The 16,651-nt window shown below is 46.3% G+C and overlaps 1 protein-coding gene and 1 non-coding gene across 2 annotated transcripts; one reads left to right on the forward strand and one right to left on the reverse strand.

Annotated features, from left to right (window-relative positions):
* The first annotated feature begins 9,256 nt into the window (after positions 1-9,256).
* Positions 9,257-9,411, forward strand: LOC124294345. Its single transcript, XR_006904282.1, has one exon. It is a non-coding gene; the product is annotated as a 5.8S ribosomal RNA (ribosomal RNA).
* Positions 9,412-13,559: 4,148 nt separating this feature from the next.
* On the reverse strand, positions 13,560-16,055 carry LOC124293924. Its single transcript, XM_046736937.1, has 2 exons — positions 14,676-16,055; positions 13,560-14,426 (listed from the first exon to the last, which is right to left on the reverse strand). Exons 1-2 carry the CDS (start codon positions 16,053-16,055, stop codon positions 13,560-13,562), a joined length of 2,247 nt encoding a protein of 748 aa, XP_046592893.1.
* Between the last annotated feature and the right edge of the window lie 596 nt (positions 16,056-16,651).

Consider the following 16,651-nt stretch of genomic DNA (forward strand, 5'->3'; position numbering starts at 1 on the left):
TGATAGTCGGCGCCGGACCCGCGGACCGACCGTGGCACGGCGGGACTTGTGAACATTTGTGTCCGGGTCGACCGAAAGGCAATGTGCCGCGACCCGGGGCCGATGGGACGACGGCGGACGGACGGACCGCCGATGCGGCGCCACGGGACACTTGTGAAAATTTCGGTCCGAGTCGACCGAGTGGCGAAGCGCAGCGTCCCAAATTCGATACTGGCCGACCGGACTTGTAAAAATTTCGGTACGTGTCAACCGAAAGGCGATGCGCGGCGTCCCGAAATCGATACGGGCCGACGGGACTCGATGAAGTTGCGGTCCAAATCGAGCGAGAGGCGACGCGCGGCGTCCGGGAGTCGATCCGGACGGACGGGACTTGTAAAACTTTCGGTCCGAGTCGACCGAACGGCGATGCGCGGCGTCCCGGAGTCGATCCGGGCTGGGAGCCTGTCGGAACATCGTCAAATGAGCATTGGTTAATTTCGACAAAGTTCCCGGGGTTCAAAATTTTTTCGATAGCCCGCGGAGGTTTCGCCCCGTAAGCCGACCGTGCTACCACCGTATCGGCGCCGACGTCCTAGCGGCCAGGCTCCTACTAGTAAGTGGAGCAAGTCAGTCGGGCCGGGCTCCCGGCGTCCGCCTGCTACGCCGTACTGGTACGTGCGGGAGCACGATACGTACGTCGGCGTAGACCAGAAGCGGGCGATCACGGACCGTTCCGTGCCTCGTGCCAAAGAAACCACGCGACTCGCGATGTTTCATTACCGTCACTGCATTACCGCGGGTCGGTGTGTTAGACCGAATGGCCCTTGACGCGGTGGCAAGAAGTTCGGCTCTTCGTGAAACACGGAAGGCAAAACGCTCCAACGCACGCGTCAACTCGCTTCCTTCCGAGCGTAGACTCAGAGACCAGAGATGTTATACCAACGTATCCCAGACGCTTCCAATCTAGCCGACGGGTACAGGAGATCGTTCGAACGCTTATAAGCCGAGTGTCGAGGTGGCGGCACACGGAACCAGGGCTGCCTGCGGGCAGTCCCGAAACACACAGTAGACGCGCGGCCGACCGGGCTGGGAGACCCGGTCGGCGATGGGTGGCGCACGTCCGAGCCGAGATTTTGTATTGAAGCTCCCTGGTTGATCCTGCCAGTAGTCATATACTTGTCTCAAAGATTAAGCCATACATGTTCAGTGCAAGCCAGATTAAGGTGAAACCGCGAATGGCTCATTAAATCAGTTATGGTTTCTTAGATCGTACACACATCTACTTGGATAACTGTGGTTCTTCTTCTTCTGCAGCTAACACATGCAAACAGAGTTTTGACCAGAGATGGAAGGAATGCTTTTATTAGATCAAAACCAATCTGCGGCGGGTACGTCCCGTCCGCCGTTTACCTTAGTGACTCTGAATAACTTTGGGCTGATCGCACGGTCTCGTACCGGCGACGCTTCTTTCAAATGTCTGCCTTATCAACTGTCGATGGTAGGCTCTGCGCCTACCATGGTTGTAACGGGTAACGGGGAATCAGGTTCCGATTCCGGAGAGGGAGCCTGAAAAACGGCTATCACATCCAAGGAAGGCAGCAGGCGCGCAAATTACCCACTTCCGGCACGGGGAGGTAGTGACGAAAAATAACGATACGGGACTCATCCGAGGCCCCGTAATCGGAATGAGTTCTTGTTGAAATATTGAGTTCGTCCACAAAAGTTTCTCTCTTTTGAGATATCATATTTCTCATATTTAAGTTTTGTTTTACTTGTTTCAAAAGTGAAAGTTTTCACTTTCTTGCAACATCTGGTAAACACATTGTCAACCGTGTAGCGATTGCTTTTATAGTTTTCTGGAAGTGAGGATAAGAGTACTTGAACAGATTCATAAAAACTAGGTATAATTTCAACCATAGTATAGACCCTCAAATATATTTTTAAAAATACATCTACAATAATATAGCTCCAAGGAGTCAGTTTACTCTGATCCCTCAGTTTGTCAAGACATACCTCCGATACTCTATTTTGAATAAAGTAACAATCTTCCTATAATAAATCATCAATTAATTAATAAAACTAATCTCGCCAACATCCATAATCCTAACAGGTTATGGGCCCAGGCTACGTTGTTGATTAATTAAAATTATGAAAATTCAAATTTTATTAAAAGGAAGAAAATAACATTTAAAGTGCGGAAGTTAGTGAGTGTAAACTAAAACTAAGCGGTTTAGTGTTTCGTAGTGTAGATAAAACAATTATTTCCAAATATCAAAATAGTTTATCATTTAATGAACAATATGGAAAACATAAAATCTAAAAGAAACATTCAACCTTTAAATGGTGAAAATTATAATATATGGAAGTTTAGAATCCGTAGTCTTTTCAATGAGCTTGAAGTGATTCATGTCATCGATAAACCGGTACCGGCGAATCCTGACAGCAAGTGGAAGAAATCGAAATCAACCGCGAAAAATGCGCTAATCGAGTATTTGTCCGATTCGTATTTGAGTTACGTGAAACCGGAATCGTCGACAAAACAAATTTTTGCTGCACTAGACAATATCTACGAACGGAAAAGTGTGGCAAAACAACTAGGAGCTCGAAAGAAATTATTTAGTTTGAAACTAGAAGGTGATACAGATTTATGGAAACACTTTATGCAGTTCGATTCTTTGATATCGGAGTTAGCATCAGCCGGGGCAACCATCTCGGAGGTTGATAAAGTGATCCAATTATTACTTACTTTACCACCTTCGTACAATGGTGTTATAACAGCCATCGAGACTTTATCGGAAGATAATATCACGTTAAGTTTCATGAAAATCAGATTATTAGATCATGCAGTTAAACTCGTAAATGAAAATCTTTATACGAGTAAAAAGGTTCTTCATGTGGAGAAGAAAACCAATGACGTCATACGATATAATAAGGAGTTCAGAAAGCCGTGGAAAAATCATCGTGGAATCGTCAAGCCTAAGCACAATGGTGCAAATAATAAGAAGTATGTCAAGTGTCACCATTGCGGAAGGAGAGGACATTATAAAAATGAATGTCGTTACTACCTGCAGAGTTTAAAGCCTAAACCCAATGCAGAAAGACCAAGGACAGTTCAGTCCGTCCAAGCTGACCCACTGAATGGAGACGGATTTGCATTAATGGCTGGAAACTTTGAGTTACTAGATGAAAGAAATAAAATTTTTTTCCTACTGGATTCAGGTGCCTTTGACCATCTGATAAATCGAGAGGACCTAGCCGACACCTTCGCTGACCTACAGACACCCATCAAAATTTCTATTGCGAAGAATGGAGCCTTCATCACCGCAACTAAGATGGGAACCATCGTAGTGACAAGCGATATGGGAGTTCAAGGGAAAATCGAGAATATACTGTACAGTCCTGATGTACCGTATAATTTGTTATCAGTATACAAGATGCAGCAAGTAGGATACTCAGTCAATTTCAGTAAACCTGGAGTGATAGTAAGCCGAAATGGTAAGACGGTAATGACTGGTAAGCCGAAGAACAATCTATTTACTCTGGAATTTTCGGTAAGTAAAAGCTTCATCAATTATTCAAATAATGCGTCTAATTCCGAATACAAATTATGGCATTAGCGATTAGGCCATATAGGAAAAGATGAGTTTAATAAAATAAGAAATAAGCAATTAGTGGATGACGTAGAAAGGGTAAGTAAAATAATATCTGACAATTATTTGTGTGAAGCTTGTATTAACGGTAAACAAGCGCGACTATCATTTGATAAATTTAAGAACAAAGATTACATAGAAAGACCATTATTTAATATACATTCAGATGTTTGTGGTCCTATTACGCCATCTGCGATAAATAATAAAAATTATTTTGTATTGTTTGTTGATGAATTCACTCATTATTGTGTAACTTATTTAATGAAAAATAAATCTGATGTATTTACGATGTTTAAAGATTATGTAGCGAAGAGTGAATCTAGGTTTAATTTAAAAATAGTAAATCCATATACTGATAATGATAGAGAGTATTTATCTAATGAGATGAAGGATTATTGTATACAAAAAGGTATCAGTTATCATCTCACAGTACCACGAACTCCACAATTAAATGGTGTATCTGAGAGGATGGTCAGGACCATCACAGAGAAAGCGCGAAAAATGATATCTCGTGCAAAATTAGATAAAGTATTTTGGGGTGATGCAGTTTTAACTGCAACTTATCTCATTAATATGACACCAACAAAATCATTGAATGCGAATAAAACACCATATGAAATGTGGTATTATAAGAAACCACAGTTAAAATACCTGAAGGTTTTCGGTTCAACCGTATATGCGCATGTTAAAACCAGTAAAAATAAATTTGATGAAAAGTCATCAAAGGGAATACTGGTAGGTTACGAACCAAATGGATATAGAGTGTATGAAGTGGAGAATGATAAATATGTGGTAGTAAGAGATGTAATTGTAGATGAGACAAATGTTATTGAGTCAAGACCCAAAATAAAAGTACTTGGTGAGGTCGATTCAGGTAAAAAAACTGTAGTCCCTAACGATGCGTTAAACTCAGTAGACGACCCAAGTACCAGACTTGACAACAATAAGACGGATAGTAATGGTAGTATTGAAAATTCACACAATACAGTACCTCAACTTAATGACACACAGACAGACAGTATTGAGAAACAAACCGATAATTCTTTATCTCAAGACAGTGTAGAACTTAGGCGGAGTAATAGACTCAAGGGTCGTAGCCAAACTTCATATGATGAAGATGATACGTTTTTTGATTATTTGCTGTGTGCACAATCCATTGTATGTCCTGTTCCTAATTCATATGAGGAAATTAAGAATAGGAATGATGCTAAACAATAGCAGAAAGCAATTAATGATGAATTAAATTCTTTGTTGATAAACAAAACTTGGACTTTAGTACCAAAACCAAGTGATACAAATATTGTAGATTGCAAATGGATATTTGCAATAAAGAATGATGAGTTCGGGAATCTATTAAAGTATAAAGCTCGTTTAGTTGCCAGAAGTTTTAGTCAAAAATATCTTGTAGATTATAATGAAACTTTTGCTCCGGTTGCAAGAATTCCGACCTTTAGATTTTTGATAGCCTTTTCAAATCAACATGGTTTGTTAGCCCACCAGATGGATGTCAAAACTGCGTTTTTGAATGGTGAGTTAAAGGAGGAAATATATATGCGGGTACCTGAGGGTGTAAAAAGTGAGGACAACCAAGTTTGTAAACTAAACAAAGCATTATATGGCTTGAAAGAAGCTGCCAGATGTTGGTTTGAATTATTTGAAAAGACTCTTTTAGAAAAAGGTTTTACAAATTCTTATGGAGATCGGTGCATGTACATACTGAATAGAGGAGATGTTTCTAAAAATATTTATGTTGTGTTATATGTGGATGATCTAGTGATGTGTACTGCTGATGAAGATACAATGCAGAATTTTAAAATTCATTTAATGAATAAATTTTTGATGGTTTATTTAAAGGAGGTAAAATTCTTTTTAGGCATTAGAGTTACTAGACAAAATAATATCACAACACTAAATCGAAGCACATATATTAAAACAGTATTACAAAAATTTAATATGGCAGGTTGTAACCCTGTAAGTACACCGTTAGAATGTAATTTGGATTATGAGGCATTGGAATCCGATGAGAAGTACGATGCTCCGTGTCGAAGTCTCATTGGATGTCTAATGTATTTAATGGTATGTACAAGACCCGATCTAACTTTAACTTTAAGCTTACTGAGCAGATATATGAACAAAAATGATCGAGAAGTTTGGCAATGTTTAAAACGAGTGCTCAGATATTTACAAGGTACTATAAATCTAAAATTAAAATATGTACAAGGAACATATAATAACATATTTACAGGGCACGTTGACTGTAATTGGGGAGGAAATGATAATCCTGAGTTAGAATATAAAAGAAAAAGTACAACGGGTTACTTATTTAGGTTGTATGATAGATGTACAATATGTTGGAACACAAAAAGGCAGGCATCTGTGGCAGGTTCATCTACAGAGGCTGAATATATGGCTCTGTATGAAGCTGTCAAGGAGGCAATATGGTTGAAAACTTTAGCAGCAGGTATAAACCTGGAAACTAAAGAACCTATCTTAATATATGAAGATAACACTGGATGTATTAGCATCGCTAATAATCCAACAAGCCACAAAAGATTCAAACATATTGACATCAAATATCATTTCTCTCGGGATCAATGTGAAAAAAAGGTTATAATTATTAAACATATTTCAACAGATCGGCAGATTTCAGACATGCTGACCAAGCTACTACCAAAGTTTAGAGTCCTGGAGTTAACGGCGAAGATGGCATTGGAAGATTGATTAGTAAATATTAAGTAATATCTAGATGTAATGTGATTATTGTAATTTTTTTGGTTTTATGATCTGATGAGGTTTTTCTGGGTTTCCCTTATCGTAAAGACAGATGTCGGATCATTATGTACACGGTTAGTAACAACCGTCCCAGACAAAGAGTGAACGGAAGGTATGTCGATCATAAATCAAAAGTATTGTATTCGACTTTTATTTTAAGTTATCATATATATATTATAATTTTCATTAATATTGTAAATCGTAAAAAAGATTAACTTTTGAGGGGGCGTGTTGAAATATTGAGTTCGTCTACGAAAGTTTCTCTCTTTTGAGATATTATATTTCTCATGTTTAAGTTTTGTTTTACTTGTTTTAAAAGTGAAAGTTTTCACTTTCTAGCAACATCTGGTGAATACATTGTCAGCCCTGTAGCGATTGCTTTTATGGTTTTCTGGAAGTGAGGATGGGAGCACTCGAACAGAGCCATAGAACCAGGTATAATTTTGAGCATGGTATAGACCCTTATAATATACATTTTTAACAATACAGCTGCAGTGGTATGGCTCCAAGGAGTCAGTTCACTCTGATCCTTCAGTTTGTCAAGACATACCTCCGATACTCTATTTTTAATAAAGTAACAATCTTCCTATAAGAAATCTTCAATTAAATGATAAAATCAATCACACCAACATCCATAATCCCAACAGTACACTTTGAATCCTTGAACGAGGATCCATTGGAGGGCAAGTCTGGTGCCAGCAGCCGCGGTAATTCCAGCTCCAATGGCGTATATTGAATTTGTTGCGGTTAAAAAGCTCGTAGTTGAATCTGTGTCCCACGCTGTCGGTTCACAGCTTGCGGTGTCTAGCTGGCATGATTGTGGGACGTCCTACCGGTGGGCTTAGCCCTCCAGGGCGGCCCAACTAATATCCCATCGCGGTGCTCTTCACTGAGTGTGGAGGTGGGCCGGTACGTTTACTTTGAACAAATAAGAGTGCTTAAAGCAGGCTATTTTCGCCTGAATACTGTGTGCATGGAATAATGGAATAGGACCTCGGTTCTATTTTGTTTGTGTTCGAAACCCCGAGGTGATGTTTAATAGGGAAGGATGGGGGCATTCGTATTGCGACGTGAGAGGTGAAATTCTTGGATCGTCGCAAGACGGACAGAAGCGAAAGCATTTGCCAAAAATGTTTTCTTCAATCAAGAACGAAAGTTAGAGGTTTGAAGGCGATCAGATACCGCCCTAGTTCTAACCATAAACGATGCCAGCTAGCGATCCGCCGAAGTTCCTCCAATGACTCGGCGGGCAGCTTCCGTGAAACCAAAGCTTTTGGGTTCAGGGGAAAGTATAGTTGCAAAGCTGATACTTAAAGGAATTGACGGAAGGGCACCACCAGGAGTGGAGCCTGAGGCTTAATTTGAGTCAACACGGAATACCTCACCAGGCCCGGACACCGGAAGGATTGGCAGATTGAGAGCTCTTTCTTAATTCGGTGGGTGGTGGTGCCTGGCCGTTCTTAGTTGGTGAAGCGATTTGTCTGGTTGATTCCGATAACGAACGAGACTCTAGCCTGCTGAAGAGGCGTACCTTCCGGTATCTCGAAGGCCCCCGGTCTCGGTCGGGCGGTTTTTACCACCGGCGTACAAATAAATCTTCTTAGAGGGACAGGCGGCTTCTAGCCGCACGAGATTGAGCAATAACAGGTCTGTGATGCCCTTAGATGTTCTGGGCCGCACGCGCGCTACACTGAAGGAATCAGCGTGTCTTCCCTGGCCGAAAGGCCCGGGTAACCCGCTGAACCTCCTTCGTGCTAGGGATTGGGGCTTGCAATTATTCCCCATGAACGAGGAATTCCCAGTAAGCGCGAGTCATAAGCTCGCGTTGATTACGTCCCTGCCCTTTGTACACACCGCCCGTCGCTACTACCGATTGAATGATTTAGTGAGGTGTTCAGACTGGTACGCGGCAATGTCTCGGCATTGCCGATGTTGCCAGGAAGATGACCAAACTTGATTATTTAAAGAAAGTAAGAATCGTAACAAGGTTTCCGTAGGTGAAACTGCGGAAGGCTTATTAACGTTTCGTACTGCCGAAGCAGCGATTCGTAAGCGCGCGGGGCTGTCTTGCCGCGAGAGCGGCGTGTACGCCCACGTGTCGCGGACAAAATTTCACAAAACTTTGAACGACGTAACGGTCGGGCCGGTGACCGCGGCGCGCAACACAATCGTCGTGACGACGAACGCGGTGCTGACGCCGGATCCGATGGGTCCGGCATTCGCTGCGGTGGCTACGAGCGCCGTCGCCGGGTAAAACCGCCCGACGACCGACTCGCGCCGAGGCGTCGACCCGTCGCGCCGCGTCCAGCGCGGAGCAGCAGCGGGTCGTTTGCGCCTCCGGCCGACTCGGTGCCGAAAGGGGACCGCTCCGCGGTCCGCCTCGACTCGTTTGACCCGGTGAGGTCGTACGAGAGAGACGTGCGAAGCTGGTCTTGGCGCTTCTTCGCGGGCAGCCCATCTGCGCCCGGGTGTCTCGGTGCAACGCCGTTTCACCCCAGACGCAGGCCGCAAACGCGATAGGCTTCAATGAGAATTTTTGCCCGTACGAGGAAGCTCGCGGCAGCGTCAAGGGCAGCGATGCCCGGGACTCGCTGACGCGGCCCACTGCCGTCCGCCGTCAATCATTTGCATTGCGAGCCGATCGAGTCCGGGCTGGTTCATTCCGGCAGACGACCCGTGAACTCGAGGCGACGTAGGCTATTGAACTATTGCACCAACGAAATTTGACGCGCGGCGCGCGTTCCTTCCCGCGCAACTGCGCAAGGGCTGACGCACGCGGCGCCGCGCTCACTACCACAGAAAGCCGGTAACAACCGTAATTTCAGCATTTTTAATGCGAAATTCACATATGTGATTACCCTAAACGGTGGATCACTTGGCTCGTGGGTCGATGAAGAACGCAGCTGATTGCTCGTCAACTTGTGAACTGCAGGACACATGAACATCGACATTTCGAACGCACATTGCGGTCCACGGATACAATTCCCGGACCACGCCTGGCTGAGGGTCGTTCAACAACGACAGACTGCTCCGTCGGCAACGGTGCTGCGAAAACCCCCTTGGGGAAACAGCACACCGTGCCTTCGCAAGCGAAAGACTGGGCTTTCGCAGCCCGTGTCGCGCGCCGGTCGCGCGGCAACGGGTCTTGTCGCCTCAAACGAACACGTATGTCACGGTCACGACGCGTCGCCGCAGATCGCGGGGTCGAGCTGTCGCTGCCGTTCGTCACGTTCCGGTGCTAGCGATAGTCGAGAAAACGAACGAATTCGGCACGGCGACACACAGACCAATGGTCCGCGCGGTCGGTCCGCCGCTCATGCTAAGAAGTTCCGTCCACGTTTCGTTGCTGGGGGCTCTCGAGTCTCCCGTACGGCGGGCGTTCACGGTCGTTTCCGTGGCTCAAACGTATGAAAAATACGTCTTCCTCGTCCGTGTCGACAGTGCTGTTCTTGAACGAACGACCGTCGCCGACGATGGACTCGCAATCTTACGACGACCGCAGAGCAGGCGAGACTACCCGCTGAATTTAGGCAAATTACTTAGCGGAGGAAATAAAACTAACTAGCATTTCCCTAGTAGCGGTGAGCGAACAGGAAACTGCCCAACACTGAATCACGCGTTTCGGCCGCCAGGAAATGTAGTGTTCGGGAGGATCGACTCATCCCGGGGCGTCGGCCCGCGTCCAAGTCCATCTTGAATCGGGCCACTCACCCGCAGAGGGTTCCAGGCCCGTAGTGACCGGGACGCCCTATAGAAGGATCTCTCCTCAGAGTCGGATTGCTCCAGAGTGCAGCTCGGAGTGGGCGGTCAACTCCATCTAAGGCTAAATATGACCACGACACCGATAGCGAACAAGTACCGTGAGGGAAAGTTGAATAGAAATTTTGTTTAAAGAGATGGCAAAAAGATAAGGATCATCGACGTTGGATCCGCGAATTAGTGATGAGAACGAGTGTGAATGAAACGAAAGTGATGTCGAGATGGAGAGAGATAATGAATACCGATAAACGAGATTTTTATTGGTTTCGATGAGGCGATACAAACCGTATCGCAAGAGAACGTTACAGAGAGTGATGATTTTACAGAGCGAGAGAACACATAGATTATACACATACATGATTTCGAGATAGTAGACAATACATGAGATAAAGCTGATAGGTTTTGAGTCGCGACACGGGCAAGAGGCGAGATTTGACGCAGAGACGGCAAGTAAACATTGCACGCGAGTGTGCGTACATGTGCGAGGTCGATTTTGAGTGTCGCGAAACATACATTTAACTATCCGATACTTTGCCGAAACATACCGCCCGCTTCGCTATCGGTAACGATCGCGAAATTAGATTATGCCGCCCGCCGTGCGTTATTCAATCTTAGAGTCAATAATTGTCTTAAGTGGACACTGGAAACACACACAATTTTACGATTGGACTTTTTAACACAGAGGATTTCGTTTTAACGGTCACAACGCGAACGAGACCGTCGGTTCCCAGATGCACTTCGATCACTCTCGCGAGGGGCCACACAGATTGAGGTAGATTTTCGTTTCTTACGAGAACGATGGATCCGATTTTGATGTTTCCGTGATGAGTTTGCCATTTCATAGGGTTTTGAAAGGACTGAAGATACTCCGTACTCTATCGTTTCCAAAAATGCTCCAGCATTTGACGCGAGTGTTGCCAATGCGATAGCCGTTGAACTGGCACCTCGATGAGTGACGGCTCAGGAATTGTGTTTAATGCTGAGCCGACGAGAAAGTGTCCTGAAGTCAAGGCACTTGGATCCCGTGGATCGTCCGAGATAGCGCAAAGAGGTCGAGAGTTGAGCGTGGCTTCTTCTTGCGTGAGGAACGTCGCGAATTGCTCGACCGTTTAAGTAGCTTTTCCGATGACTCGTTTCCGGTGAAATTTGACCGATTTCACTCTGGCTTCCCATTTTCTACCGAAATGAGGCGCGGAGGAAGGTTGAACCGCCACTGAGTTCCGTGTGATGCAAGGATGTTTGCGATTCCTGAGAACTCCTTTGACGATGCAGCGAGAAGACGGCGAAGTTCTGAGTCTGCGTCGACGAGATTCGTTCCACAATCGCTTACGATTGAGGCACGAATTCCTCGTCGAGATGTGAAGCGTTTATACGCCGCGATGAATGCCTCCGTCGTGTAGTCCGAAACTAGCTCGAGATGCACAGCCGAGGCCGTGAAGCAGATGAAGATGACGATATATCCCTTGCATGATTTCGCTCCTCTTCCGTGGGAGGCTCGAATCGAGAATGGACCACCGTATTCAACGCCAGAGTAAAGAAACGGCCTTGATTGCGTGACTCGAGACTGAGGAAGTTGGCCCATCTGTTGGCTGCTGAGAGTGTCGCGATGAGGCGCACAAGGAACGCAACGATGTATGAACATGCGGATCGGTACTCTTCCTCCCAGGATCCAGTACCGCTGTCGGATTGTGGCGAGAGTGAGTTGCGGACCTCCGTGGAGCGTCACCCGATGATGATGATCGATGATTAGTGTGGAGAACGATGATTCGCGAGGCAAGATGAACGGGTGTTTTTCGTCATACGAAAGCAATGAGTGATTCAGTCGACCACCGACTGTGAGGAATCCGTTCGAATCGATAAACAGCGTGAGTCGCGATGGTGGATGACTTCGAGTGAGACTTGAGCTTGTCTCGATTTGGCGAATTTCTTCTGCAAAGTACGCCTGCTGGGTCACCTTGGTCCAAAACAGTTGGGTGTCGCTCAATTCGAGAGGAGGGATCGATCCGACAGTGATAGACGTGTTTACGTGATTCGATGTCGTCTTCTCGAGGAACCGATTTGCTGCGCGTTTATACAATGATGTGACTTTGAGGAGGGTCGATAGTTTTGAGTAGCGATTGACGAAATCCCAGATTTGTAGCGGCTTAGCTGTTGCGATGTGCGTCGACAGCCCTTTTCTTTACTCGAGATGAATGTTTTTTTCCGGTCGCGGAGATAAGAATGGACAATTGACAGAATGCTTCGAGAGCCAGGATGGTCCGAAGGTCAAAAGTTCTGATTTTTGAAGTTGCTCCGGAGATGCACCACGAGACGCAAGATCAGCGGGGTTTTCAGAACCCGAGATGTGATACTAACGAGCGCGCGCGAACTCTTGGATTTCCGTTACGCGATCACGAACGAATTCCTTTCACCGCGATGGGTGGCTTTTGATCCACGCGAGCGCGACTGTGGAATCCGTCCACAGATAAACCGGGGTGTTTTCGAAATTAAGAGTCTTTTCCACATGACACAACAACCGGACGAGAAGATTCGCAGCACAGAGTTCGAGACGAGGAATTGTCACCTTTTTTAGCGGCGCTACTTCAGTTTTCGCGGACACTAGTGAAACGCGCACTTCGTGAGTGTTGATATACGTTGGCGCGTAGATCACTACGCCTAATGCACTTCGTGAGGCGTCCGCGAAACCGTGGATCTCTATCCCGAGAGATGCTGAACTTAACCCGATCTATCGTGGGATGGTGATAGCTGAGATGCCTTCAAGATCTTGTAGAAACTCGATCCATCGCGAGGACAAGGAAGCTGAGAGCGGCTCGTCCCAGTCGAAACCGAGTGCCCACAATTGCTGCATGAAGATTTCGGCTCTGATCGTGATCGGCGAGAGCCATCCGAGAGGATCAAAGAGCTGCGCGGTTTGTGAGAGAACTTTTCGTTTCGTTAAATTGTCCCGAGTTTGATGAATTTGCGGGGAGAACGCTAACGCGTCGATGTCTGGTCTCCACGCAAGACCGAGAGCCCGAAAGAATGGACTTTGATCGAGATTCAGATGCATCGCGATCTCTTGATTTTCGAGAAATGTCAACGAGAGTTTCTGGGTGCCTTGAAGTCCATTGTTGAAATTCAAAGCCGCCCGCCTTGGGCAATTGATTGAGTTCGTTGATTTTCTCGCGACCTTGATCAACGTCCTCTGCTCCTGAGAGGATGTCGTCGACGTACGTGTTCTCAAGAATGACGTGGCTCGCAAAGGGATACTGCTTATCTTTGTCCTGAACAAGTTGATGAAGAACACGGATCGCGAGATACGGAGCGCTTGCAAAACCATACGTTACCGTGGCCAGTTGATATTCTTCAATCGGTAGCTCTGGTTCTTCCCTCCAGAGGATTCGCTGAAAATCTTGGTCATCATTGTGGACCAAAATTTGTCGGTACATCTTGACGATGTCTGATGAGAACGCGACTGGATATTGTCGCCAGCGTAAGAGATCGTCCGCGAGGTCGGTTTGCACTTTTGCTTTGATTGTTATTGAGAGAGAGTCCGAGGTTGGTTCTTTGAGACCCGTCGAACACGACACTCAACTTTGTTGTGGAACTGCTGTCGCGAACTACACCGTGATGGGGAAGATAAAACACGCAGGGATTGTCTTCAGGTGAATTGATAGCGCGACGCATGTGCCCGAGTTCACGATATTCACGAAGGAAGCTCGAGTAAGCCTCCTTGAGTTTCGCGTCGCTGTCGAACCGTTTCTCCAAACGAAGGAGCATTTGATGCGCGGGATTCCGCGAGTTGCCGAGCTCTACCGAATTGTCCTTGAGCGGCAGCCGAACTACGTAACGACCCGACGCAGTTCGAGAAACCGTTTCGCGAAAGTGTTGCTCACAACGCTCTTCTTCGGAAGTTAGTACTAAAGGTTTCGACACTTCTTCTGGCTTCCAAAACTTCTGCACGAGATTGAGCAGTTCGTGATCGAGGGAGCATTGGAAGCCTTGGACTGCACCATACGAGGGTCTTGCTGCTTCCGCTGAAACGCAGCCGAAGAGGACCCAACCGAACTGAGTTTCTTGCGCGATTGGTGTTCCTGGTGCTCCTCTTCGAACTCCTTGACCAATGATATTGCTGTAGGTATCAGCTCCGAGAATTACGTCGATTTGACTGGGATGTGCAAAGCTTGGATCCGCGAGGTTGAGTCCACGTAGATGAGGCCAGTCTTCGACGAGAAGTCGAAATGAGGGTAGATACGATGTGAGTCGTGGATGCACGAGTGCCTCCACCTGACACGAGAACGAGGTGTGAGCACGAGATTAGAGTTGCAATGTCGCGATGCCGCGAGTCACTGCCGATTGATGAGCTCCGACGCCAATGATCGGTATCGTTGCTTGATGCCGACGTAGTCGCAATTGTTGCGCTAGCGGCTCCGTGACGAATGAACTTTCGGATCCTTAATCGAGTAGAGTGCGAGCGATGATTCTTTCTCCGGTCTCTGGATTCGAGGCGATCAATTGCACTGTGGCGAAAAGAACCGGAGAGCGCTTGATCATTGTAGGCTGAGCTGAGTGGTTGCTTCCCTGAGAGGCGCTTTTCGAGATCGGTGCATTCTGCACTGCGGGTTGCGCTACTGCGGCCTGTCCTTGAGATGTGCCGCGGTTGGCAGCTGTCGAGATTGAGGAAGAGTTTCGATGCAGCAAGGAATGATGTCGACCGTTGCACACGCGACACGTTTTGTTGGATCGACAGTCCTTCTGCTGATGTGGACCGAGACAATTAAAGCAAAGCTTTTTCGCAGAAACCACTTCCCTTCTTTGATCCAGAGATTTGTCGCGAAAGGTCGAACAGAACGCGATGTAGTGGTTGCCTTTGCAACAAGCACACGACTGTTCCTTTGATTGCGTTGTATGTGACCCTGTCGTCTGAAGATTTGACCTTCCTCGCGATGAGTGCGGTTTCGACGTCGCGATTTGATTATGAGCATGAGCTTGCTCCACGGCTTCCAGGGTGTGGATGCGACCGATGAGAAACGCCTTGAGCTCCGCAAAAGTGGGGGGCTCGAGTTTCTCGCTAACACTTTTCTCCCACTCTTCGAGAGATGCTGGGTCGAGCTTGCGAATCGTCATGTGCACGATGATGTGATCCCCTAATTTCTCGGGACTATCGAGAAGTTCGAGCGCTTCAATAGCTTCGCAAGTGTTGCTGTGCAAGCTCTTCAGTTCCGATGATGATTTTTTTGTAACACGAGGAATCGCGAAACGTGTCGCGAGATGAGGATCAGTCAGAAGCCGCTTGTTTTCGTATTGTGAGACGAGAGTTTCCCAAGCTCGAGGGAAGTTTTCTGCGGTGAGAGAAATGTTTTTGATAAGTTGTAACGGTTCATCGGTCACACTGGTTTTGAGGTGGTGCAGCTTTTCCACTTCCGAAAGTTGCGAATTTTCGCGAACCATCGACGAGAAGAGGTCGTGAAACGGCTTCCATTCTGAGCAGTTGCCCGCAAAAGTGGGCAGTTCGATACGCGGTAACCGTTTTGATGATCCTCCTGCTGGTGCGTCTTGAGGAGCTGCAGCGGCTTGCGCGGTTGCTGCAGGCGCAGGCTTTAACGATTCACGAAGATCAAGCATCACTCCTTCGCCACTTAAGAAGTGCTCTTCACACAGTCCGTAATGATCTTTCGCGAAGTACGAAAGCTTTTCAATCGGGTCAAGTTGATCACCTTTCGCTGCGAACTTGATCTCGCTCATCTTTTCGTGATTGTCTTGGAACTTATTCCAACTTGAATTTGAAGCATCAAGCCGCGACTTCACCTGCCCGTAAGTGATATTTGCCTCGCCGAGCTTGCGCAGAATGTCGACGGCACGAGATATGCGCCAAATGTAGTCGTTTTGACGTTCGATATGTTCTTCGATCGACATGTTGATGTACGAGAGGATTTAAACTCACGCGACGAACTGAGTTTTCACGAACGAGATACGCACACAGTGATAACAGGGCGTCGCGATACACACTTCGAGAGATCGGTGTTGTTGACGCTCAGATCTTAGTCACGGTCAATACAGAGGACACCGCACGTTTGAATTTAACGGACGCGACTGATTTTTGTTGATGGTTTCCACCGATAACGACATTGTTCACTTTTATTACGTAAACTTTCGCAACTTGATGCACACGCGATAGTTCCGTTTCACTCACTGGCTTATTCGTTTTCCCGCAAGTCGCAATGATTCGAAAGATTCGACTCGATTCGCGAAAGATCCGATTCGATTCGCGACTGATCCGGCTCGAAGGACCAAAAAATGTTTAGAGAGATGGCAAAAAGATGTGGATCATCGACGTGGGATCCGCGAATTAGTGATGAGAACGAGTGTAAAAGAAACGAAAGTGATGTCGAGATAGAGAGAGATAATGAATACCGATAAACGAGATTTTTATTGGTTTCGATGAGGCGATACAAACCGTATCGCAAGAGAACGTTAGAGAGAGTGATGATTTTACAAAGCGAGAGAACATA

This window comes from Neodiprion lecontei, chromosome 4 (genome assembly GCF_021901455.1).
Source record: "Neodiprion lecontei isolate iyNeoLeco1 chromosome 4, iyNeoLeco1.1, whole genome shotgun sequence".
Classification (NCBI taxonomy): Eukaryota; Metazoa; Arthropoda; class Insecta; order Hymenoptera; family Diprionidae; genus Neodiprion; species Neodiprion lecontei.

What these genes read in the sequence shown, in the direction of transcription:
- LOC124293924 (XM_046736937.1), bottom strand. Translation starts at nt 16,055, where the DNA reads ATGTCGATCGAAGAACATATCGAACGTCAAAACGACTACATTTGGCGC. An exon ending in CAATGATCAAGCGCTCTCCG is followed by an intron (nt 14,427 to 14,675) that starts GTTCTTTTCGCC and finishes TTCTCGTGTCAG; the next exon opens with GTGGAGGCACTCGTGCATCC.